At 38.7% G+C, this 26,446-nt stretch overlaps 1 protein-coding gene across 1 annotated transcript in view; it reads right to left on the reverse strand.

Moving 5' to 3' along the window:
* NRG3 (neuregulin 3) overlaps positions 1 to 26,446 on the reverse strand; it is a 430,890-nt gene that overhangs the window by 107,794 nt on the left and 296,650 nt on the right. Inside the window, exon 3 of the mRNA XM_068399414.1 lies at positions 16,266 to 16,339. Within this exon, the coding sequence (XP_068255515.1) occupies positions 16,266 to 16,339 (74 nt within the window). The remainder of the gene's footprint in view (positions 1 to 16,265; positions 16,340 to 26,446) is intronic.

A 26,446-nucleotide genomic window follows, 5' to 3' on the forward strand; every position in this document is an offset into this window, starting at 1 on the left:
ACTGTAACTTGCAGTAACTTGTTACATAAACTTAACCTAAACTAAAAACTAATTTACCCTTCCATCTGTTTTTAAATGTTACAGCAAAATTTATAACAATATTACAGAACTGGACATGATCTTTGATCTGTAATATGCAAAATTCTAGATTATTCTAATAGTCTGTTCTGGCCTCCAAAAGAAATCATGAATTTATATTGACTGGCTTTGCCTGAAATACATAAACAGCCAAATATTCCCATTTTCCATTGAATTAAGACATTCACTACTATCATATAAGATTGAATCAGTTTATCTTACTTCTTTAGTCACCATGTTTGCAATGCCTAGAAAATTAATAATAATTTTCTGAGAATAGTAGTACTGCATTGGTAAGTAGCGTTTTTTCTTGGAGTTGTTCAGACATGTACACATATGGCTTAACCAAGTTTCACAACTTTCTTCTGAAACAAGTCATCTTTTCTCTAAAAGCATAAAGGTAGCATTTTAAGGCTTTTAAAGTGTTAAAGCCTTTGAATATTTACTGAGCACTGAACAAAACCTAACCAAAAGGGTTGCTTAAAACTTGGAGGCTGATAAAGACAGTAAATTAATATGGCATTAATATGAGACTGAAACTTTCACAGACAACCAAACCAGACTGGCATAGTTAAAGCCTTTACAATAACAAAATTACCTTTTGTTTTTATATATTAAGATACATATACTTATTTATAATTACAACTGTTAATCTCCACAGACCAACAAACTCCTTCAAAATTACACTCTCCCCTGGTCAGCGTACTGAATTGCCCGTCAGTGGCAGACGGAACCATTCTGGGGAGCTCCATCACCGACAGGAGCCAGGCTCCTACATTAGAGCTGCTCAGCTTCATAGAAAAAGTCTTTTCAGAAGGACTCATTAAATCCAGAGAATTAAAATATGGCAGATCATCTCACTATCAAGAAAACAACAAATTTGTGAGGTAGACCATAAATTGATGCAAATAATTCAGTTAGATGCTTCAAATGTGCTTAGTATCTTTTGTATGAGTAGTTCTCCTGAGAAACAATATGCATCAGTATAGGTTTGTGTAGGATCAAGAGCTAAGTCAATATAAAATTTTTTTTTAAACTCAAGCACCTTCTACAATATAGATGAGCATTAAGGCAAAATTTTGTCTTGTGCACTCTCTAGGGTAGGGCAATACTGTAAAAATACACATTTTACTATACCAGAGATTTTGAGTCTACCAGTTCATCACTAGAGCTAGCTGGGAAATAGCAGAAAAAGCTTAGTCTTTTAGGTTTGGAGGCCTGTGTCTAGCGGAGTCCCGCAAGGGTCGGTACTGGGACCAGTTCTATTCAATATATTCATTAATGACTTGGATGAGGGAATAGAGTGCACTGTCAGCAAGTTTGCTGATGACACAAAACTGGGAGGAGTGGCTGACACACCGGAAGGCTGCGCAGCCATTCAGAGAGACCTGGACAGGCTGGAGAGTTGGGCGGGGAGAAACTTAATGAAATATAACAAGGGCAAGTGTAGAGTCCTGCATCTGGGCAAGAACAACCCCATGTACCAGTACAAGTTGGGGGCAGAGCTGTTGGAGAGCAGCGTAGGGGAAAGGGACCTGGGGGTCCTAGTGGACAGCAGGATGACCATGAGCCAGCAGTGTGCCCTTGTGGCCAAGAAGGCCAATGGCATCCTGGGCTGTATTAGAAGGGGTGTGGTTAGCAGGTCAAGAGAGGTTCTCCTCCCCCTCTACTCTGCCCTGGTGAGGCCGCATCTGGAATATTGTGTCCAGTTCTGGGCCCCTCAGTTCAAGAAGGACAGGGAACTGCTAGAGAGAGTCCAGCGCAGAGCCACGAAGATGATGAAGGGAGTGGAACATCTCCCTTATGAGGAGAGGCTGAGGGAGCTGGGTCTCTTTAGCTTAGAGAAGAGGAGACTGAGGGGTGACATCATTAATGTTTATAAATATGTAAAGGGCAAGTGTCATGAGGATGGAGCCAGGCTCTTCTCAGTGACATCCCTTGACAGGACAAGGGGCAATGGGTGCAAGCTGGAACACAGGAGGTTCCACTTAAATATGAGGAAAAACTTCTTTACGGTGAGGGTGACCGAACACTGGAACAGGCTGCCCAAAGAGGTTGTGGAGTCTCCTTCTCTGGAGACATTCAAAACCCGCCTGGACGCGTTCCTGTGTGATATGGTCTAGGTAATCCTGCTCCGGCAGGGGGATTGGACTAGATGATCTTTCGAGGTCCCTTCCAATCCCTAACATTCTGTGATTCTGTGATTTCTCTTCCAGAAAAGAAACAAGAAAAGACACCGACCCACTCTCTTTCCTGTGGTGTGATGTAGGCTTTCATCTGGAAGAGAGGAAAATCTGGTCAAGCAGAACAAGGACTTGAACCGGTGTTTCACCTGTTATGGACAAATATCCTGTTCTCTCCTAATATGGGACCTCTTTTCCTGTATCAGACCAGAACTGTTTTCTTCTGAACCTGAAAAAGCTTTCCCAATAAAAGTACTGTTGAGGCACATAAAAAGCTTCAGAGCTGCAAATGCAACCTTTTTTTTTCAAGAAAAAGTCAGTTTTAGTAAAAAAAACCATCAAACGAGGTTAAATTTAGACACTGCCTTTCACAAACAGCCTACACAGTGGATAGTTTCTCCTGATAAGCATCAGAGATAACGTGGTGGGATGACTCTCATGACTGGAGTGCAACTATGGATGGCTATAAGCTCTTTAAGAGGGACAGGCGAAGCAGGAGAGGTGGTGGGGTAGCGCTATATGTTAGGGAGTGCTTGGACTGTGTTGAAATTGAGGAAGATGGTGAGGATGACAAGGTTGAATGTTTATGGGTGAAGATCAGGGGGAAGGTCGGCAGGGCGGACATTACGGTGGGAGTCTGTTATAGACCACCCAACCAGGATGAGCAGGTGGACGAGGCGTTTTACAAGCAGCTGTCAGAAGCCGCCCGGTCGCCGGCCCTTGTACTCGTGGGCGACTTCAACTTGCCGGATGTCTGCTGGAAATACAACATGGCAGAGAGGAAGCAATCTAGGAGATTCCTCGAATGTGTGGAGGACAACTTCCTAATGCAAGTGGTAAATGAGCCCACTAGAGGAGGGGCCCTGCTTGACCTGTTGTTTGTGAACAGAGAAGAACTAGTGGGAGATGTGAGGGTCGGTGGCCATCTTGGGAGTAGCGACCACGAAATGTTAGTTTTCGATAGTGGGGGAAGTAAGGAGGGGCAAGAGTAGAACTTCTGCCTTAGATTTCCGGCAGGCAGACTTTAGCCTGTTTAAGAGGCTGGTGGACAGAGTCCCTTGGCCATCGGTCCTGAAGGGCAAAGGAGTCCAGGAAGGCTGGACATGCTTCAAAAGGGAATTGCTAAATATTCAGGAGCAGGCTGTCCCAGTCTGTAGGAAGACAAGCCATCGGGGAAAAAGACCAACCTGGTTAAACAGAGAACTTAGGCTACAACTTAAGGAAAAAAAGAGAGCCTACTCGCTCTGGAAGAAGGGTCGGGTAACTTGGGAGGTCTATAGGGACGTGGCCAGGTCGTGTAGGGAGAAGATTAGAAGGGCCAAAGCTCAATTAGAGCTCGATTTGGCTGCTACAGTCAAAGATAACAAAAAAAGCTTTTACAAATACATCAACAGCAAAAGGAGGGTCAAGGAGAGCCTCCACCACTTGCTGAATGAGGAGGGTAGTGTAGTGTCAGGGGATGAGGAAAAGGCAGAGGTGCTCAATGCCTTCTTTGCCTCGGTCTTTAATGTCAAGACAGGTTGTCCTCAGGAGACTCGGCCCCCAGAGCCTGAAATTAGGGACGGGGGTGCTGTGTGAACCTCCCGTAATCCAGGAGGAGACGGCTAGTGACCTGCTGTGCCAGTTGGACACCCACAAGGCTATGGGCCTGGATGGGATTCACCCCAGAGTAATGAAAGAACTGGCAAACGAACTTGCCAAACCACTCTCGATTATCTACCGGCAGTCCTGCTTAACTGGAGAAGTTCCAGCCGACTGGAAATTAGCAAATGTAACGCCCATCTACAAGAAGGGTCGGAAGGACGATCCAGGGAACTACAGGCCTGTCAGCCTGACCTCGGTGCCAGGCAAGGTGATGGAACAGATCATCCCGAGTGCCATTACACAGCACATGCAGGACAATCGGGGCATCGGGGCCAGCCAACATGGATTCATGAAAGGCAGGTCCTGCTCGACCAACCTGGTCTCCTTCTATGACAAAGTGACCTGCTTAGTAGATGAGGGCAGGGCTGTGGATGTAGTCTATCTAGACTTCAGTAAGGCATTCGACACTGTCTCCCACAGCATCCTCCTGGACAAACTGGCTGCCCGGGGCTTGGATGGGTGGACTCTTCAATGGGTTAAAAACTGGCTGGATGGCCGAGCCCAGAGAGCGGTGGTGAATGGGGCAAAGTCCAACTGGCGGCTGGTCACTAGCGGTGTTCCCCAGGGCTCAGTTCTGGGGCCAGTGCTGTTCAATATCTTTAGAGATGATCTAGATGTAGGGATTGAGTGCACCCTCAGTAAATTTGCAGATGACACCAAGGTGGGTGGCAGTGTTGATCTGCTGGAGGGTAGGAAGGCCCTACAGAGGGATCTGGACAGGTTAGATAGATGGGCTGAGACCAACGGCATGAGGTTCAACAAGAACAAGTGCCGGGTCTTACACTTTGGCCACAACAACCCCATGCAGCTCTACAGGCTGGGGGAAGAGTGGTTAGAAAGCGGCTCAATAGAAAGAGACCTGGGGGTGCTGATCGACAGCCGGCTAAACATGAGCCAGCAGTGTGCCCAGGTGGCCAAGAAGGCCAATGGCATCCTGGCCTCTATTAGGAACAGTGTAGCCAGCCGGTCTAGGGAAGTGATCGTCCCTCTCTACTCGGCACTGGTGAGGCCGCATCTTGAGTACTGTGTTCAGTTCTGGGCCCCGCACTTCAAGAAAGATGTTGAGGTGTTGGAGCGAGTCCAGAGGAGGGCGACCAAGCTGGTGAAAGGTCTGGAAGGTCTGACCTACGAGGAACGGCTGCGAGAGCTGGGGTTGTTTAGCCTGGAGAAGAGGAGGCTCCGAGGTGACCTTATTGCAGTCTACAACTACCTGAAGGGAGGTTGTAGTGAAGTGGCGGTTGGCCTCTTCTCCCGGGCAACTAGCGACAGGACAAGAGGGCACAGCCTCAAGCTTCGCCAGGGGAGGTTCAGGTTGGACATCAGGAAGAATTTCTTTTCAGAAAGGGTTATTAGCCATTGGAATGGGCTGCCCAGGGAGGTGGTGGAGTCCCCATCTCTGGATGTGTTTAAGAAAAGACTGGACATGGCACTTAGTGCCATGGTCTAGTTGACAGGGTGGTGCAAGGGCAACGGTTGGACTCGATGATCCCAGAGGTCTCTTCCAACCTGGTTGATTCTGTGATTCTGTGATAATTGGAGCTAACTCCTTTGGAAACAAAATGGAATGTGGACATCTGTTCACTGTAAACATGTAAAGAATATTTAGGACACTAAATTAAACTGCAAATTATATTTTTTTTAGTCCGTTATGTGGCAAAACTAAAAATTATAAATAAGGAAGAAAGGGAAGCCTAAATGAGACAGACCAGACAATACATGAAAAGCAATTTGTGATCTAGGCATTCATCTGGAAGATGGGAAACAAGTCAAGCAGAGCAAGGAGTCAAACCTTGGTTTCAGAGAGGGAGTGAAGGCCACATGCAGTGGCAATGTGGGAAGAAATCACAGCAAAAGCACATGGCAAATAGAGAGTGGTAGCAGAGATTAGCAGAGAGGGAAGTCACTAACAGAAATGTAATTCAGATGCTGAGGGGGGAAAAGCCCCTCAAATGGGGATGGAAATAAAGTAGACATGTCAGAATAGAAGGTAAGAGAAAAAAAAAAGAAATTAGTCAGAAATTAAGGCAAGTGGTCCAAGAAAGAGAGAACTGGTATCTTAAATAGTAGAATACGTAGTACACTCAAATCTTTTCCCTTTTGATGATGGTAAACCAGCTGAGATGCTAAAATGGTTGGGGAAGATGGAAACAAGATCAAAGAGCAGAACTAGCTGCAAAAATCAAATGGGCAATGACAGGCAGAGGCTGGCTATTACATTCAGTTGTTTAGAAGTTCAATTACGGTTTTCTTCACACAACCATTCAGAGCTAGATTGTCAAACCTGTTATTCAGGCTATGTACAGAAGTAACAAGAGAAACCTTCTGTTTCCCAGACGCCTTCTTAATCTGTGACTGACAGTGGCAGCAAACAATTGGACGTTTTCTCTACAGCAAGCTGGTACATGCAGCAAGAGCAAAGAGCCAGAAGCCCTGGGAGTAGGGTGCTCTCTGAAAAGGTTAGAAGTGAATCAAGTTTTCCCAATATAAGCAATCTCATCAAGAACTGCCTGTTACAATCTGTTCTTTGGTTTGCTTCTGGGACAACACTGATCTGGTTTGTCTTTTAAGAAACCATTTCCACAATCAACTTTATCACTGAAGAAAACGAGTATTTATCCTCATGGTTGGCAATTTCAACCCCCCAAAGGTCAATACAAAAATGTCTAGCAAAATAGTATTCATACATGGAATAAAAGTCATGATAGGACAACGCCATCTTGAAGGATTCATTAATAAAATATCTACCAGTTTCACTGAGACCAAGATTTTACCATTTGATCTTTTTGACCCAGGGAATAATAGTTTCATAAATTGCTCAGCTTGCACGTAAAATTTTAACCAGAAATGGCTGTTCCCTGTTGCCAAATATGATTGTTATGGAAGGCCTGAGAAGTGAGCCTGAAAATGCCTTCAGGAGTCTCAGTACTATCTTTCTTCTTAGAAGAAAATAATTACCTTAATGTGATAATCAAACTCATGTTAGTGCTGACCCCCAATGTTTTCAGTAAGATTGCCATTATCTATAATGTATATACACACATTACTCCCAAATCATCTCGTCTTCACAACAACACAGAGCACTTACTACATTAATATTGAACAATACACTTATTTCAGGTTTTCCTTAATAAGCAGAGACTGTTCAAATGAGCTGAATCAACATTGGTAGAAGGTCCATGTGAAGTGAAAAGTCTAAGAACAATAATTGCCTTAATAAGCATCCTTGTAGTGGAGTATGGACTTAATGCAGAGAGAAGATCAGTTAAGAGCACAGAGGCTTTTACCAAGTATTAGCTTTGGGAAGATGATCAGGACACTCCGCAAAAATACTCTCAGAGGAAACTTTAGCTCTCATGTATGAGCCCCTTAATGTTTTTACTCAAGATAGTTAGTGTGTACTGTGCTGATCTCGAGCTTTGTGCCTGTAAGATCAGTACAGAATTTGTTTTCCTGCTGTTTATCACTTACAGTCACATAACTGTACTGTGGACATGACAGATCAGAATATCAGGCACCCCACAACTTTGTGATTTATCTGCACATGCACTGCTGCATTTTTTGCCAGAATCATTTTAACACAGAACCACTCATAGGAGAAGGCAAAACACCCAGTTCAGACTTAGATTTAATACAGATACATTCAAAGGTATAAGATTAGTTGCCAATAAGAGAAATCCATCTCTTTTCTCCATGTGTTCTTACTAGCTCCTGCAACAGGCTATGACATCTTTATGAAACCTATACCATCTCAACCAATCCTAAGACATTTAATATCAAAAGTGTGACTAAATCACTGAGATAAAATGAAACGGTATTGCTAAAGTGAAATGCTGTTTGGACAACTGAGTATCTAATTTATAGAGACAGAACCCAACAACATGAATGCTTTTCAGCTAAATCACTGTCACATTTTGTGCAATTTTCCTACACGTCATCTTGTGATGACCCATCTTTGCTAATACTTTTCTCCCTGAGCATGAGGAACTATGGTTGCTGCACTGCTGAATTTTCCTCTTAGAAGGCCTGAAAATGTGATCTGAGAAGTCAAACGATTGATTGCACCTTGTTCATCCAGGCAAAATCAGAGAAGTCCTTCTGAAAGACAGTGGGAGATTGACACCAAGAGTGACATATCATCAGTACAAAGAGTATGCAAGTCAGAAAAGTTAGTTACTTGGACCAACAGGCTAAATTAGACGCTTCCAGAGTGTCACAGAATATATACTTCAAGCTATATATATACTTAACCGTTTTCCAGACATGGGACAGCCAACAGCAGATTTAGGAAATCATAACATAAGAGGAGCAGATAGGAGAAGTTGATGTTTCAGAGACTCATCACTTCAGAAGGTGCTTAGCGAAAGTGCTGCACCGCCTCTCATTCAGGCACGAAGATGAGCCCAGCGCTCATGGCAGAGCGGGCCCGCCAGCGGGAGAGCGCAAGTCACAGCTCCGTCCCTTACATAAGACTGTAACCTCTATTCACAGCCATCTGCTGCGGCTGTTGTGTAATAAGCTGTAGTTGAGTGTTTCTGCCATCATATGGTAAATTTCCTTAAAATACACGTGCAAAAATCACTACACAAAGACCTAGAAATTCTTTAACTAGATCCAAGTCCCAAATTTCACAGATGAATGGTAGTTTGGAAAGGCAGCTTTGAAACTTCTCTGCATGGGGTGACTGTAATTTCCTTCTTGATTTCTAGCATCTATGGCTTACAGGAAGATACACTGATTAAAACTTTTTGTTGACTGGGATTTGCATTGCTAGGTATCTCCATTTTCTGTCTTCCTTGGGCGTTTATACTGAGATCAAATAAAAGGAATTTTCAATTTCCGTATTATCCTTCCACATATAGGCAGTTTTTTAAAGAAGGAAAAGGACACAAGTGGTTTTGAGGGTTTTTTGTTTTTTTTTTCCCTGCTGTCAAAGATATTGCATCTGCTTGATTCCAGCTTCTCTCCACGAATTTTTACAGAGATGCAGTCTTCACAAGCTGAATTACAGAAGACCACCTATGGCCTAAATAAAAGTCATGGCAAAACCAGACATACTTCAATACTTTAAATGAAAAGTTTTGAAAATAAAACAATGTTGAGCAACCAGATGCCAATGCATTGTTGTCTTCCAGGAGAACAGACGAACAGAGAAGAATAAAGAATCGATGTTCCTTTAAAACTAATAAAAGGATTTTGGTCAAACTCAGACTGATTTTTTTTCTCCTTTTCCAAATAAACCTGTGTGACTTCTTATTTAAGTGTTATTTTAGCTAATACTAAATATACATAGATAAGAATTTGGTAAAGGCTGACAATTCATTTAAAACTGAAATATGAAATGGAAGTAAATTGTAAACCCCAGTTCAATCTTTCCAGAAAGCAAGAGAAGGGGTGGGTGGGAGAGTGGGTGGGGGTGTTGTGCAAACTCATTGCTGGTTGTTTTTTTGAAAGGACTGGGTAATCAAAGAAAGCAGGGGGAGAAAAAAAAAAAGCTCTGTTATTGCACAGAGAAGTAAAGAAAGCAATTCAATGTAATGCTGTTTGGAAACAGCTCTCACATTAGCGGATTTTTTTTATTGTTGTTTTTACTTGAAAGGAGTGACACAAGCTTAAAATCCTAGAGTTAAGTTAAAATATTCCCCCCTCTACATTAGAAACATGAAAATCACCACTATTCCTGTGATTTTAAACCTCTTTTCTGCAGTACTGACAGAAAAAAATCCACTGAATAACATCTATACTGCACATTCTGCACAAGTCACTGTCAGCTTACCTATAAAAAAAAAATACTACTTCCAGGTGTTTCCTATGCATTTACATTTTTTTTAAGATTGTAGGAAACAATTATATTATCAAAACTGATAGTGAGTTTGAGTGTGATTTTTCTTTGACCACTGCATTAGTAGCAAATTTGTGATTTCAATTAATCTCTCTTGTGCTTTAACTTTTCAATATGTTCTGACAACGAACACATTCACACCTCCCTTTATCACTGGCAAACCATTTTACTAATGCTTTGTTAATGTTGCACTGCTGGTTTTGAGCATTTCATTCCAGTTCTGCAGAATAAAGCCTAAGTTCCTATTTTAAAGAAAAAAAAAACACAAAACAAATCGAGAAGATTCGTACTATTCACACAAAGTAAAATTTTACAGCTTCAGCACAACTCAAATTTGAAAACACGTCCTCTTTCACAGTCTGTATCCTGAGGTCTCTACGCACACTTGATCAAAGAGGAGGGAAAACATGTCCCTCATTCCCCCAAGGATATATTTTCTTTCTTATTTTACCTTGCTGAGGTTTCATATTCCCCAGCCTGTCTCTCATGTGATGCATCTTTTCTCATCTATAGATAAATTCATTAAAACTTCTGAAGTGACTGTGTTGCTTTTCTCCTTTATTGCCATTTCTGTTAAGGCAATTCCTTCCTTCTTTCCTTTCAATCTTTAATGCAACAACACTAATCTAGGTTGATTTGTGATGCATTTGAACTAGAGGAACTCTATTTATACCTCCTTATAAAGAAAACATAGTTAACAGAAATGTCATACCCACTTGATGAATGCAAAGAGATCTTATACTGACTTGTCATTTTCAGGGACTTCACTTGACCATTGTCACCCCATAGCTCTTAAAATCTAATTTTACAAGGCAACAAAATATCACCTTTTGACTATTTCATTTTTGTAAAAGCTTAATATCCTACAGCAACATTAATAATTTTCATTCTGTGAACACATAGTTGATGTGGCACTCTTCTTAGCAATTAGATTGACAGGACAGCATAAAATGTTAATTACTGCAAAAGAAACTTGGTCTTCAGCCGCTCCATCCATATGCTTTTTTTGAATACAAACCAGTCTTAAACAGATGACATAATTACTGTAGAAGGGCTTAAAAACCTTTTCTTTTTGAGACAAACTTAAGACACAAAATTTAGATTTAGATCCAGATTTCAAAAGGTCTGTCTGGGGTTAAATGAGACCGAAGTTAAATCTGCTTTAGAAGGACTTGCCCTCCACAAAACTCAGATACCCACGCCTGGCTACTCAGTCCTCCTATTTTCCCTAAATTCTCTTCTACTCATAACTGCCCCTACCTACATCCAACCTTCAAACCTTTCCAATACCAAAATCTTATTTTCTCCTATGCCTTCTAGAAATGAAAAAGGAGGAAAAACCAAATTCAAAAGGAATGCTGACAAGTTCAGAAAGGTTAAGTAAAGTTGACAAAAAAATTATTCAGGTTCTAGAAAATCAATCCTTCAGAGACTCAGAAGTTTCATTTAGTTTATTTATTCAAATAATTTTAAAATATATTCTATAAATATTTCACAACTGTGATACGGTTTTTCCTCTATTTAATAGTAGTCCCTTTACAGACTACCTTTGTGGTGTCTAGTGCAGTTAGGAGATACTTCAAAGCCAGCTCTGCTTAAAGCAGGAGGCTGAACATCCCAAGTTCTGCAGAGAAGTCCAGACTTCTCTTTCAACCTAAATTATCCTATGATCTTACAAATCTAAAACTGTGTGTGGGGTGGCGGGTGGGTGGAAGAAAATAAAAAGAAAAAAAAGATTTTGTTTGAATTTTTGGGGGCTTTTTTTTAGAGAAAGTGAGTGGGAGTCTTGAGGCTTTGAATAAATTTCTAGACAAAGTGTTTTTCCTGTTTTAAACTATCTGGAGTTGTGTTACTTATTTACAGTCCCAGTCTTCCAGGAGAGGGGTTTCAATCCTTTCCTACATATAAACAGGTAATCTAAGAATGAGTAATTGCAGATTCCAGACATGACACTTGCACGTTTCTCTTTGATGAGATTCAAAAAGAAACACAATGTGTGCCATGCTGTCCCAGGTTAAAGTATTATAACACCACAGGCTACAGCTAGCTCTATAGGAACAAGACTTCTGACGTTTGAAAAAGCCGATTTAACAGACCCAAAGTGTAGCATAGTGGAAATCGACTGGAAAAAAATATCATTGTAGAAAGAAAGTGCACATTTTGAAAAAGAACATAATTGACAAATTTGGGCTGTGCATAAATTTTGTGTGGAAGCTGAAAAGTCTCGAAATCCTCAGAGGAGCGATGATAAAAAAAAACCTGTTTCTAGTGCTAGTTCAAGCTGATTGTAAGTGGTTTACAAATGAAGTACGATCAGCTTATGGAAGGATTTACATGATGGGGTTGACTGCAACAGCAGGAGCAAGGCCTAATGACCTATAAACTTTCCATCTAATTTTTCCTCTTTTAGAAAATAATGCATTTATTTTGAAAAAGGATCAGATAACGTTCCCAATATTTGATAGGGGATCCCTCTTCACTTAAGCTTCTGAGGTTAAATGGGACAAACTGAATGTTAATAAGACAAATATAAAATGAATACTGCACATTATAAAACTGAAATACACTTCTTGCATAGGAAAGTAGCTTTCAACGCTAAGTTAAGAACAAAATAGTTGAAGGCGGAGTTCAACAATTTGGTAAAAAACAGGTAACATGACAAACCCATTCTCAATGCCTTGTTCACTTCTTTGGAATATCCACACAGAACAGTCCAAGCTTCAAAGGTTATATTTTGCCCCAGTATAAAAACTGATCAAAAGAAACATCTGCAGCCTACATACAACTTACCTTTCAAGACTCGTTGGGCCAGGCAGGTCTACTCCAGAACACTATAAAGGATAGTACATGAGTACATTTGTACAATTTATGTTGTATACAAGTTCCCAATCCTATAGATATTCACAGGACTACGCATGCCTGAAAAATGACTTGTACATAAGGTTATATTAAAGTTGTAATTATGATGTTGAAAATGTAAGTGCTCTACCATTGCCATGAACTGTATTTATAGAGAAGTTAGCCCAGATGGAAAAAGCTGAAGCAATGTTTCAAATACACTCCTATCCTTTCCTTCTAGCATGTGACTGCTATTTCTTTTCTCTTTGTCCTATTAATACTTCCTCTATAGATGATGGAGAAGATGACTGAGAGACAGTTCAGGGACTTGTCCTGCCCAGTATAAGCAGGGCTGACAGATTCCCTCCTCTTGACAGTGACTGAGCACGGGTTGCATTGTCATTCAGCCTTTGCCTTATTGGTGATGTTATTAATTTTGTTAGGTTTCTTGTGGCTCCCATGGTTTAGCCAGGTTTCTCCCATATTCCAAGATTAACAAACAACTTCTCAAACTACTTGCATTTGGGTTGGGTGTTTTGTTTTGTTTTTAAAATATCTTTCACTTATAGCCAGAAAACCTGGTTAAGAGTGGAGAAATTAAGGGATGCGGAAACTGTTAACATTTATGATGCTTGAAGGTCCAGTAGAAGGGCTTGTGTTTGGGGTGTTTTGACATTGCTCTATGTGTGTCCTATATCTGTTTCCTTATGAATTTGATCCTAACTTTGAGCTGAAGGAAGGTAGCAGGTGGCAGATCTGACTGCAAGAAGCCATGTATGCCAATTCAGGAACTCTGAAACACCATCAAGTAGTTTCAAGGGGTTTCCTGAAAACAGAATCACAAATATCTTCACTGTTTAGTTTAATTAAACTATATGTACATGAATTTAGCATGCATTAATCTGTATCAAGTGTTCCGTAATTTGTATTCATATCTGTGATGTAAAGTCAAGACCTGCCTAACATACACCTAAGATGAGGTAAGAAGCTGAGTTTGGCCCGATACTGTTAAAAATATTACAGAGCCACATCACATTACTTGTCACTATGCAACCTCAGATGATGGCCATGCTGAACAAGCTTGGTTTGTTTTAGAGAGCTATTTAAAAAAAAGAAAAAACAAAAAAAGACTCTTGCATGTGTAAATAACTAACAATTTTAAGACAATATTGTTGCAGATTCACTTCCCATTTAATGACAAGTGAATGTTCTGAAAATGTAACCTGCACTATCACAGTCAAGGTAAGATTAAAAACATACTGCTTCAGTACTTCATGCATGCAAACTTCAAATAAGCTATATGTTGTTATAAGATGTTATACTGCATCATTAGCAGTTCTGAACACATTTACTACAGAGAACCCTAAGCAATCCTACAAAACTCAAATGAGCTGGACTTGTTTATAAAGCTTGACTGACACTAGCCAGCAGTGGCTACATGCAGTCCAGACAGAAGAGCACTCATCTGAGCATTCAATTTCTGGAAATTAAGCCTTGCATTTAAAAAAATTGCTTCTTTCTGAAGCCACCTCCAAATTCACCCTTCAGTGTCCTTCAGCAATTCTCCTCCTAATCCAAACACACATTCAACCACAAAACTAAGTTTTTGCAAAGCAAAACCAGAGCCTTTAGAGATGATCATATGGCACTTGACTACTGCATCATATACTTTTTACACTCCGCAGGTTATGCAAATAGCAAATATTTCTGCCACTGAGTGCTAATTATCAGTGTGGTATTAATTTTTTCCTCTCAGTAACTTCACTGAGGAAATTACTCAGTGAAATTACTGATTTCACTCCTGAGCAAAATGTTCATGTTGTCACTGTCCAGCTGCAACAGAAGTTTCTAATATCTCCCTTTCAGGCTAGACATGCTTAGAACAAGTGCATATGCACGTACATACACAGAGATATATCACACTATGTCAACACAAAGAAATGTACCTGAATAGAAGCTTTTCCTCTTTTGAATGCAGATGAGGATCAAATATAAGTTAAATTTCAAAAATGACTAGGAAAGTACCTAACTCACATTAACCTTCTTTCTTTATATTGGAAGAAGGGCCCTTCTTCGGCCATAGGATCCATGTCAACATAAAGTCAAGGTCCCCTGCTCTTACATACCCTAAATAATACAATTTTGAAAGAAAGCCTCAATGAAATAAAACAAAATTGCCTTTGTAGTCAGAAGGTGTAAAAAGGACATTTCAGCAGAACCTTATCTTACTGAGCAGGATCAGGTGGTTGAACAATTTTACAGAAACAATGCAGTCAGAAACCAACCAGAATAAGTAAGCATCTCCCAAGTAGAGACAAACAAGTCTGTGCAACCAACACAATGCTGCAAAGAAACAACAGCAACACTGTCTGCAGTATATATACACTGTAGGGCTTTTGGTCTTGTTAGATGCAGCTTAATCTGAGAGTCTTTTCTGGGCTTTATATCGTATCCATATGAATTTCACCTCTAGTCTTGAGAGAGTAAAGCTAGAGTCCCCTGTTAAAACCAAGTCAGATAGGTACCACCCTGTCGGGTTGTTAATTGATTGTCATTTCCCCCACTTTTAGAATATAAAGTATCTCGTTGCTTGACATATACACAATTTCCATGTTGACACATGCACATACAACTTGGCAGAGGCAAAATCTGCCTATTCATTATAGGCTCTGCACTTTACCATTAAAGGTCAAGCAAAAGGAAAAGCTAAACCAAATGCAAAGCAAACTATATATAATGGGAGCTATACCACATAGAGAACTATAAAACAACAGGTGTCTTTGGCAACAAGCTTTCACATGGAAAAGCACGAGAAAATGAACAGAAAGCACAAAAAAAAGACTAGAGGAACACGCATTATTCTTCAAAAAACACGAACAAAAACTCAAATAAAATTTTAAAGAGCACCCAAAACCAGAAGACTTAATACGTTACAGTTTCCAGGTATAAGAACAAAAACAAGAGACTGGATATGACCCTCTGTTGCACGTCACTTCATTTAAAAATTTAAGATAACATTAATTAGTAAATTGATTCACTTCCAAGAAATATTTTTGACATAGTTTATTAGTCAACAGAATTTAAAAAGGGCAACAGCAGAGTAGGACAACATATATGCAGATGGTATTTTGGCATATCCTGAGCACTGTAATAGAAAGTTACTTTGTCTCCACATTACTACCTGAAAGTACACCTTTACTCTGCAAATACAGAGCAACTTCACTTGTAAAAGTGAAAAAAAAAAATTAAGGTTTGTGTAAACTCACATAATATATTTCCAAGAGGATTATAATCTCTGCAGTGCCAGACAACATGAATTTATTTTTTTTTCTGAAGGAACCACTTTGCAGCCTATACTTGGTTTCCTTTTATGTTATGTAATTGTTTTTGTTCTTGAGTCAAAAGTACAGAAATGTGAATATTTTGGCTTTAAGCAGGGACAGTATTATTCCAAATCACAAGGAATCAAGTCTCTGATGGCCAGCCCTGCTGCAGCAGCAGATGCTTTGCAAGAACAGAGACTGGAGGATGTGTTTTTATCCTACCAACAAAAGCTACACCGTTCTTTACACACAACTGCAGTGGTCCATAATATGCTTTCTGACAATAGGCAAAGGGTCATCTCGCATAACAAGAATAGTCTCCAGCATCGATTAAAAAGATAAGAAAAACATTTGACGTACTTGGATCTGACAAGATTGAGTCGGTTTTCGGCAAGAATTGGTCACAGCGGACTCCTTGGTAGCCCTCTTTGCACCTGAGAAAAAGGGGATAAATGACAAACATACGCATGCGGTAGTAAAAGGTTAATTTCAAGGTAGCAAAATCAACTGAATTTCTCCCTGCCAACGCTGCAAGGGACTTTCATATTTACAGTTATTTCAACTATTGTGGAAGCAAGGTTATTACTGAAACACAATGGAAGCACGTAAAATCATTTGTATTTCAAAAAATTCCCCTCAAACCTTTTCAATTATTTTAGAAATTATGAAAAGAAACATCATTAAGCATAACCCTTCTTTTAAATATCAATTCAGTAAAACAATCAAAGAAAAATCCTCTATACAATAGGCATATTTGTAATAAAATGAACTCATTAGGTAAGACAAAGCTTTATAAAGATTCTGTATTGTACAAACCATCAGATTAACAACTTGTTTATCATTGGCTGTTTGAATAAGCAGGGAACACTTATCTAGCCATTAATTTTAAGACTAGTTTCTACTGTGCTTAAAAGATAAAATATTTAGGCATGATAGACAATGTCAGGCATTGTTTGTAAGTGGACAGTCTTACATGTCTGTGGGATTAGATTTTACAGGAAACAAGAACCGTCTTTGACTGAGATTCTAATACTATTATTTATCTTGAAACCTTACTTTGAAGATATTCCATTTACTGCATTTGGACCATTCTCAGAAGTCTCTCTCATTTCAACTAAGCGTATCAGAATCAGACCTTTAATTATTTATTCACCAAGCAGTTTTTCAGAGAAAAATGATGGACACTTCAATTACAAATGATAGCAACAGGGACTCCTTATCTCCCAAAGCTCTTGCATATCATATAAACAATATGCTCAAATCAGCAACACGAGCTTCATGAGGATTGACGACTGCAGCTTGAATGATGTGATAAAGTCAGGAGCAGAAGTTATCTGCTCCTTCACAATGTTTCTACTCAGGCTTCCTCAAAAAGTTGCCTTTTAAAATGCTTTTGGTTTAATAAATTAATGCTTCAGTGAGAAATGCATCTCACCAGCATTGATTCAGGGATTAGTAAGCATATTTGTGAGCAAATATGTAAACTACAAGAATTCCCATCAGACCTAAAAACATAGTAAAAATCTACAGTACGAAAAAGATTTAAAAATCCCATACAGATATTATTGCAAAACCTACTTTTTGGCCTTTCTCCCTGATGGATATACCAAGTGCTACTTTGGAGATCAGCTTCTTACCGGTACTTGCCTATCTATAAAATGACTGACTGGGAAAAATTGAATTCGGATCCTGTGGCAGTGGACATAAGTTATCAGTCAAGGAAAAAAAAAAGGTTTTATTTTATTTTTTTTTAATGCAGAATATTCAATTAAAATTTTCCACTAGTCAGAAAAACTGAAGTCTCCACTCAGATGCTGCTGCATGCACCTTTTGCCTCTGATTACGAAATATCAGATGTTGCCTCACACCAAACAGAAACTCTTCTCCACAGTCTTGAGGAGAGTTGGTAGACCTCATTTCAAAGCTTAAGAACAACCTACATGGATGGGGATATTCTTGTCTTTGTATTAGCATTTTCTATTAACTTTTTGACATACATTTGTACCTGTCTCGATTACTATTACCTTATTAAGATGTAAAACTCTGTGCTAAACTGTTGGTCTGCAAGTCATAAAAGTGTTCATCACATAGCCTAATTCCACAATGGAAAACTTTGATGCTACATGTGAAGATAAAGAGTCACAGAGTGGTATCTCCTGGAAAAGCTGTACCGAATACTCAATAGCATGTGTGAATACTCATCAGCCAGCAGCAGGCAGAGCAATGCTACAAGTACTCTCATGCTAGCAGGAGCAACCCTTTCCCTTCCTCTCTGATGGCCAAACAGGGCACATCTGAGCCAGAAGGTCTGCTGCCTTCCTTTCCTTATCACTCCATTCTTCACATAACAGAACAGAAACTTTAGACTATCTCACTTCATAGCTGAGAAACAGAGTTTGCACCATTTATTCCAGCTGTCAGATGGTCCAGGTAATTAATTTTTGTCCAGCTAATTAATTGCTCATGCCAGAATTCGAGGAGAGAAATTTTGTTACTATTAGCTGCTAGGGTAGATTTGGGGGTCTCTATTCCAATCCTACCGTGTCGGGGCCAAATCAAACATCAATCCTTTAGTTTAAGAAAATATTTTTGTATCTTGCAAAAATAGCAAAAGGTGCTCTTCTTCAAAAGGTTTTCACCTTCCATTTAATGTCATTTGCAAGGGTTAAATTTTATCAGCTGCAAATACACAGATGCCAATAAAGTTGGTGGCCTCAAAATCAATCTGATGGGAGACTCCTGTAACTGGTAAAGTAGTACCCTAGTACAAGACTCTAAGTCAGATGTGTTTCTGTGTCTTTCTCTTCCTGACTTTGTAAGAGCAATTGGTTAGAACAGAATATATCAGAGAGTCACTTACATTTACAACTTCTCCCTTGTAAAACTCGGCATCCCTGGTACCTGACTGAATTGCATGCTGCCACAAATACGCTATGCAGTCTGGAGATAATGATGGGGATGGATTTCTCCTCTTAAAATGTATTGACTATCATATCAAACTATTATTTTTATCCTGACTTTATCATACATATAGTGCTGCTTTTCTCCATCACTATGAAACTGGAACATACAGTAATCAGCTGACTGACTGACCTGGATGAGTCTAAAGTAACATTTTCACTTAACTGTATACTTCGATGAACATGTCACAAGAGGAATTTATTTTTGTTACTTTCTAAATTTAGTACATAGGTGGCTGATATAGCAAAGAATAATCTTTTAATGTAATACCATATGCTTGCACTAAGATAACAACTACTGTGGCCATATATAGCTTGTTTTTTAAATTATATTAACTTTTTCAGCAAACATAAAAACTAAGTCTTCTAGTTTCATTAACAAATGATTTTTAAATCCATAAGACACCAAATAATAGCAATAAATGCTCTGCCAATATCACAACAAAGTTCAAACCTTTGTAATTAAGTCTTGTCAAACTGAAGTCTTGTAGAATATATATTTGACAATTATAATGTTACAATATGATAACAGCTGATCATGTTGTGGCATCCTATAACCTTCGCTAAAGCATCTGCCATTTGTCCTAAATGGGCAGATATGATAGTTGTGTCCACAATACCTGACATACACACATGCTGCTAATTGGCATCCCACCTCTAAGGAAAAAAAAAAACAAAACAACCCACCACAAAAAACCCTATTAAAACAGCACTGTTAAGTCACATACAGAAGTTCAGGAAAGTCCAGCTGAGGTCGTTCAATATTGCCTTATGCAGTGTGAATGATCACACTCATATTTATCACAGAGTAATCACGGAAATCTTGAGAAATGCTTTGATGCAGCCGACTGTTTCAGAAATTATCATTTGATTATATGACAAGCAAATGTTTGTTAGACAGGCCTTTAAAAAAAAAAAAAATGAAACTAGGATAAGATATTGCTTGTAGTGAAGCGAAAGCTCTGATCTGCATGTGGGACCCCCACAACAAAGGATGGAAAGGACAGTCTAAGCTCCATCCCAGCACGAGAAATCACTTGGGTGCTGAAGTGCTGCACTGTGTGAGCTGGCTCGCGCACACACTTAAGTGCAGACCATGGTGAAGGACTTTAATTACAGTCTCCTTGCAAAGTAAATACAAATGGAATTCTCTATTTTGTATTCAGATTTTCATCAAAAAAACTGTATCTGTCTAGGCTCTCGACCAAAAATATCAACAAGACTGTATAAACTCAATGATATAAATCCTTCTGATTAAATGGTATGAAAAGAGAATCACAGGTAAAGCTAATCTGCAGCTGTTAAAACGCTTGCAAACAGTACATCCCTAAATGATATCTGTTAAATTCAACTAAGATTATTTTATCATGTGTTCTTCACATTTTTCATTGGTAATGTACTTTCTCTAGATTATGTTTTTTAAGGTCACAACAGACAAACTGCATCGTGCATTGCACTTCACAGAGTCACCCACAACGTCCTTTGTGTGAAAATATGCACGTAGAAACACATATCTCATTCTTGGTGAGAAGTTTTTTCTTTTTACTCGAGCATATTTCCACTTAAATATTAAAAAGTAAGCAGAGTATGAGCATTTATTCAATCCTTTTGTCCCCATTTTTAATATTGAATAGTAGTAATACAAGCATATTCTAGTCAAAGAGATCACAGACATTTGCTGTGGACATTTCTCAGAATTGTTTCTTGTGTATTCAAACCTTTTGGGGCCAAGGGAGATTTCAAATAGATGACTGCATCACATGTAGGAGTAACACAGCACTCCAAATTGCTAGATTTAAGATGGGACACACTAGTAAATGTAAAGTGAATGGGACGGCAGGAGGTGGCAAATTGCATGTTAAGTGAAGCTGAAGCATAAAATATATCTAAAGCCAGCAGAAGAAAGGGAAGATATTACAAAGAACCTACTTAGAAGAGCCAGGGAAGAACATATAAAGCTTCTGTCCAAGAAGCCATTACCACCACAGTTTACATTTCCCCCAAATACTTCCATATAGAGCTCCATATCCCTATTAAATGGAAATAATTTAATTCTCAAGGGATGGTAATATGCAGAAGGCAGGAGAGAGAGTGGCACCAGCAAACTGCAGAGGCTATGAAAGACGATAATGCCATGAACCCCCATCTCTTTCCTCCTTCCCTATGATACTGCCCACCCATTTGAAATGGGAATAATTCTTGTTCTTCCCAATGTGTGGTGATCACATTGCCTTTGACCACGTGAAGAAGTACGCATAAAATAGTTTCTCTGCACAAAGATCAGAATTTGCAACCCTAAGATATATGGGTTCCTCTAAAATGGAAATTTTGAAAATGGCATTTGGAACCTCAGTGACAGACCACGACAGAAGACAAAGCTGTAACGCTGTACATCAGGAAAATAAGAATATCCTAGGCCATAAGTGATTTGTGACATTTAACTGAAATGTCTTAATAGTGCAGTGCCCAAAAGGTGAACTTACATAAAACTATAATCTAATTCTAGCCTCATAAGCAGGAGTAATCCAATTTGAAAGATGGAATTAATAGTACCTATGAAAAATCAAAGTAAATTTTTGCAGTGTATCCAGAGCAATGCATGTTTCATTCCACTTGTAAAAGCTACAAAATGACAATTTCAAAAATGTTAATTAGAATGATCCATCCCATAATTTCACTGGATCAGTTACAAATTATTTTCTCATGACACCATTACAGCCATTGTACTGATGATCAGATGTCAATAAGAGTACTAACTGCATCTCTTATTTATTCTCCAAGAGAGGAATCAGAGATCATGATAAAGAAATATTCCAATGGTCTATGAATTTTGATCAAGTATTTATTTTCACACAGAGAATGCAATACACTATCCTGGGTTAGAACACCAGTTATGCAATAAATATACAGTAGCAAGCCATGACACTATATAGGCCATTAGGCTGTCCCACAATCTAGCCTGAAACAGGCCGTAAACAATGAAAAATAATTCCTCTGCTGTGCAGGTAAGCTAAATATAGATTTCTGTGCCTGCAACTAGAATGACCTTTACTGGAACAAATGGAAATTTATATTTTTTATCGTCACTGTTATTAGGTGAAGATTTTATTCACAAGGGAAGAAAAAGGTAATCTTAACAGTGAGGGTCAGACAGGATGCCTTGTCTTTTAACACTTGCAACATGCCACTATAAGTAGAAAACAGGCTTCCTAGATTCAACAGATTAGACCACTGAATCACAATTGAGAACATTTCTCAGTGGACACCACGCTCAAAGCCAGACAGATAATGAACCCTTCATAAAAATCAATAGTTTGCTGGTCAGGCACTCACCAGAGAAGTAAGAGATTCACATTCAGTTATTGGTGTGAAAATGAAGCATTAAAGACTTGAACCCAGGTTTTCTATGTTGCAGAATGTCCTATCACTTGATTATTATCTAATTCTAGGAAGGACTGCTCTTGTACTGTTCTTGGAAAAAAAAAAATCAGTGATATTCCATTTCATCTCAAAATAGATTGAGGGGGCAGGGTGGAGGGGAAGACAATGAAAAAAAGTTTCCAACACAGCTCTAATCATGCATAAGTGAGTGAAATAGTCATGTGCCGAGCCTTGAACAGAGTTACTGCTGTTATCAGGTAATTGTTTACACCCAGCAGTTTGTAGGGAAATACAAACCATAAGTAATATTTTAACAGCAAATCAGCTAATGGTTATTGAAGACTTTTCCAGAAATTACAGGACTCAGGAGACAAGATATGTATCAAGCAGTGCTGGCAGTGATGACATTTTTCTCTTTGCAAATCTGTTTTTGTACTTTCACAAGGGAAAGACTTTTTCAAGTTGACATGACTTTTCTGATATTGTTTCATAAAAGGATCACACAACAACTTACGAGCAAACTGTTAAAGGAAAAGGCTTTTCTTAATTGTGAGAGTGACTGAGTGTTGGACCATGGGTGTGTGCGGTCTGCTGGCAGCAAACGTGTGGGGCAGGGGGCACAGAGGAGAAGAGGAGTAGGAGGAAGGGTGACAGCCCCTAATACAAAAACCAGTTACAAAAGCCTACCATAGCAACAGGGGAAACTGCCCTTCATTAATTCCTCCCTTGATCTATTTAACACTCCAACATATCTAACTGAATAAAGCTCAATCTCTTCCTGAAATGAAACAGCAAACTTTAAAGCTAGATGAAAAAAAAATGTAGTTTTTCCTCAACTGTTTCCACGAGTGATATAGCGCATCTAACGTCATCACATTCCAACCTATTATAGAGAATCAGTTTTTAAAACATTCTTCTCACTGGCAGGCTCTATCCTTCTCCATTGTCCAAAGATGACAAACTGTAGCTATTTTGTAATCAGACTTTTAAAATGCACCAGTGTGATCTTCCATAGGGATTCACTATCTAACACATCCTTCAGGTCTTGGTTGTGCTAATTTTATTAAAACCCGTAATGCAATCATCTAAGTCATATATGACCACAAAAATCCAGTAGCCTCTACTACTTTTTATCACTATAGTATCGCAATTTCACTGGGTAACTATCTAGTTACCCAGTATTTACAGACACCATCAGTAAGCAAAGCAGAAAAAGCAAACATGGATTTTTAACTGCCCTTAGTAACCTCAAACAGAAATAGCCAGAAGCTTTTAGCACTAAGAAGCAAAAATGATACCTTTTGTGCAAAAAAGTGTCAACAGAACCAGTCATTAAAAGGTATGTTTAGGTAGGTGGGTCTTTACTTGAAAATGCTCTGGATTTATGATTGCAGCAATATGTGCAGCTCTGTGACCAGCACACTCTTGGGCACTTCTTGCATAAAGTTCTAGCCCCTATGGTCTATGTTATGCAAAAAATATAATAACTAAAATTAAGCTAAAGTCAACATAAACAGATAAAATCAACTAAATTCAATTAAAATGAATGCATAGCATTAGAAAGAACAAAACTGGGGACCCAATAAGGAGTTGGGTAAAGACACAGTATTTCCTGAACACAAACATGAAATCCTTCAGATGGGAAGGCCAGAACACTTACCCAGGAGACTCACCCCCCTCCTCTTTTTCTTTTCTTTCAGTTTTTTTTTCCCTAAATTTATCTCCACAACAGAGACACAAATTACTGTATAATAAAGGTTTCATATCAGGGTTTGAACATACTTTGTTTTTTGAAGACCTTGCAATCTATTATGTGCTTGCATTAAGATATGTATCTGCCTTTTCTTTTCTCAAAGAAATAAGTTGACTATTGTATAAAGAAAGAGTACAATTCTTACAGAGTGGATAATATCAACTTTAAGGAAAAAAAAAACTTTTCTACCAATTTTCTTTTAAAATGTTGCAGCTGATAAAACGAAGTAGAGCAAGTAACCACAAAGGAAAATATATTGAAAAAGCAGCCAAAGAAGGGTAAGAAAAGTTCTTTTCTATATCATTTGCCCTAGAACCAGGCTAGCTGAAACACTCTAACATCAATAGAGAAATTGAAACAGAGTTTTTAAAAATCATACTTATCATTGGTATAATTCACTATATTTTTTCAGGATATAAATTGTCAGTGCATCTCTCTGAAATAGGGAACTACTATTATGCTCTTGGCACAAATAGCATAGAGATTAAAGGTCACAGCTACAAAAACCCAAGCCATTACCCAGATTTAGATAATACAACTTTCAACTACTTTGTTGACTACAGTGTTTCAGAATCCTTTAGCCTTGGAGAAACTAAATGGGGATACTTTAGTAAAATCTGAATTCTCTAAATCCTCTGTAGGAACCATTGAACTAAATGAGGCTTTTAGCATTTAAAAAGGAGTTATGTGGATTTGACTTAAATGCCTCATCTCAATTTATGCAGGAATTACTGAATTATCATTCCTCTCCTGATCTGGATGGTTTTCCTTCTTTGTCTTTCATAAAAGGTAGGTCAGAAAAAGAAATAAAAATTAACAAGTGGTGTTAGGAAAGCCATTCAAGCCGTCCAGACCTATAGCAGCATCTGAATTAATAACCATTTCCTTTGCCTCAACAACAGACCAGTTGTTTTTATTTGAAGGTGTTCCCTTAAAAAAAAAAAAAGAAGATAGTTTCGTATACTTAATCAATGCACATAGCCCATGCAGAATTGTTACATAGTGGTTCTAGACTACAGTATCCACTTAAAACTCAGGTTAGGTCTTGTACCTGAAGATAGAAATTTATTGCATTATTGATAGTTAATTGGTATCAAATTCACTTGTGGCATATACACAGGCTTTAGGCCTTTCATGGGATAAGAATTATTTTCACCCACTGAGGATAATGAAATCCTTAAGAAATTATTTTTCGCTTTGTTTACATAATACATATATCTGGATGCAAGTCTTAGGCATAAAAATTTGAAGTGGCAACTTAGCAACTGACTAATTTAGTTTCAACAGTCAGATTCAAGATTGAAAAAAGGGTTTGCATTTAGTTTTTTATTGTAGCAAGCATGTGAGAATTTGAAGAGGGTACAGTTACAAGTCAGCAACAGGTAGCTAGAATACAGTTGTGTTTCAAACCCTAATGAGTGATGTATAATCACGTGCGTAGAAGGCACTAGGGTCTAGACAGACCCACTTATGCTGCTTGTCCAATCAAAATCAATGTATTTATTTAAATCTGTATAAAAGAGATGCTTAACTTCAGTGCTGAATGGAGCCTAACTGACAAGAGCCTCCATCTCTGGGTTGCTACCACACTTATTACGTATGTCAAATCTTGTTATGTAGCTTCAAAGAAAAAAAAATGAAATATACCTTTTACTTATGATTGAGCTAGGATGAATTCCATGATTTCAAGAGATGACTTCCTCTCCTGTCTTCTATACTTCATTCTCCATCATATATTTTAACAACAAAACTTCTAGTTTTGAAGTCCTTTGTTTCCCTTTCAGCTGGAGAACAGTCTTTAAGTAAGATTCTATTTAGGAACTACCAAACCAAGCACATTGGGATGACTAGAGAACAGACATCATGATGATCATCTGGCTTGTTCAGTCATCAACAGAAATGAAATCTTTCCCTCTCCATTCTTAGCTCAATAATACAGAGCAGTAGTTTTTTGTGTTGGAGAAAAATTCAAATCTGATAGCACTGCGTTACTCTGCTGCAAAAAAACACGGCTAGAAATACAAACACACCATAGGAATTGGGCAGAAGCAGTCATCAAAAATAAACAGAGGGGTCAAGACTGCCGAGAATTTACATGTCAAAAATAACCCATCTGTAGAAGAAATCTAAGAATCCTTCTGTAGTACTGCCAAATGTTTAGCTCTTGACATATTCCAATGGACAAGGAAAATGAAAGGACCAAAGATGCAACACTTACTTCTGAGATTAACACTACTTTTAAACAAAATGACAGAAAACCCAAAAACTTTACTAGAGCAAAGTAAAGTTTTTGGAGGAACACCTTAACTTCTGGTTTTCACAATGAAACTGGATTTGGAACAAGACTGGAAAAAGTACTCAAGAACATGCAGTCAATGTTGACAAGCACAAGGTCACGCTCACCTTATGCTAAATCTCTTAAAATCATGGTCCCAGGAGACTTATCC

The sequence above is a fragment of the Nyctibius grandis genome, chromosome 4 (assembly GCF_013368605.1).
Source record: "Nyctibius grandis isolate bNycGra1 chromosome 4, bNycGra1.pri, whole genome shotgun sequence".
In the NCBI taxonomy this organism is placed as follows: Eukaryota; Metazoa; Chordata; class Aves; order Nyctibiiformes; family Nyctibiidae; genus Nyctibius; species Nyctibius grandis.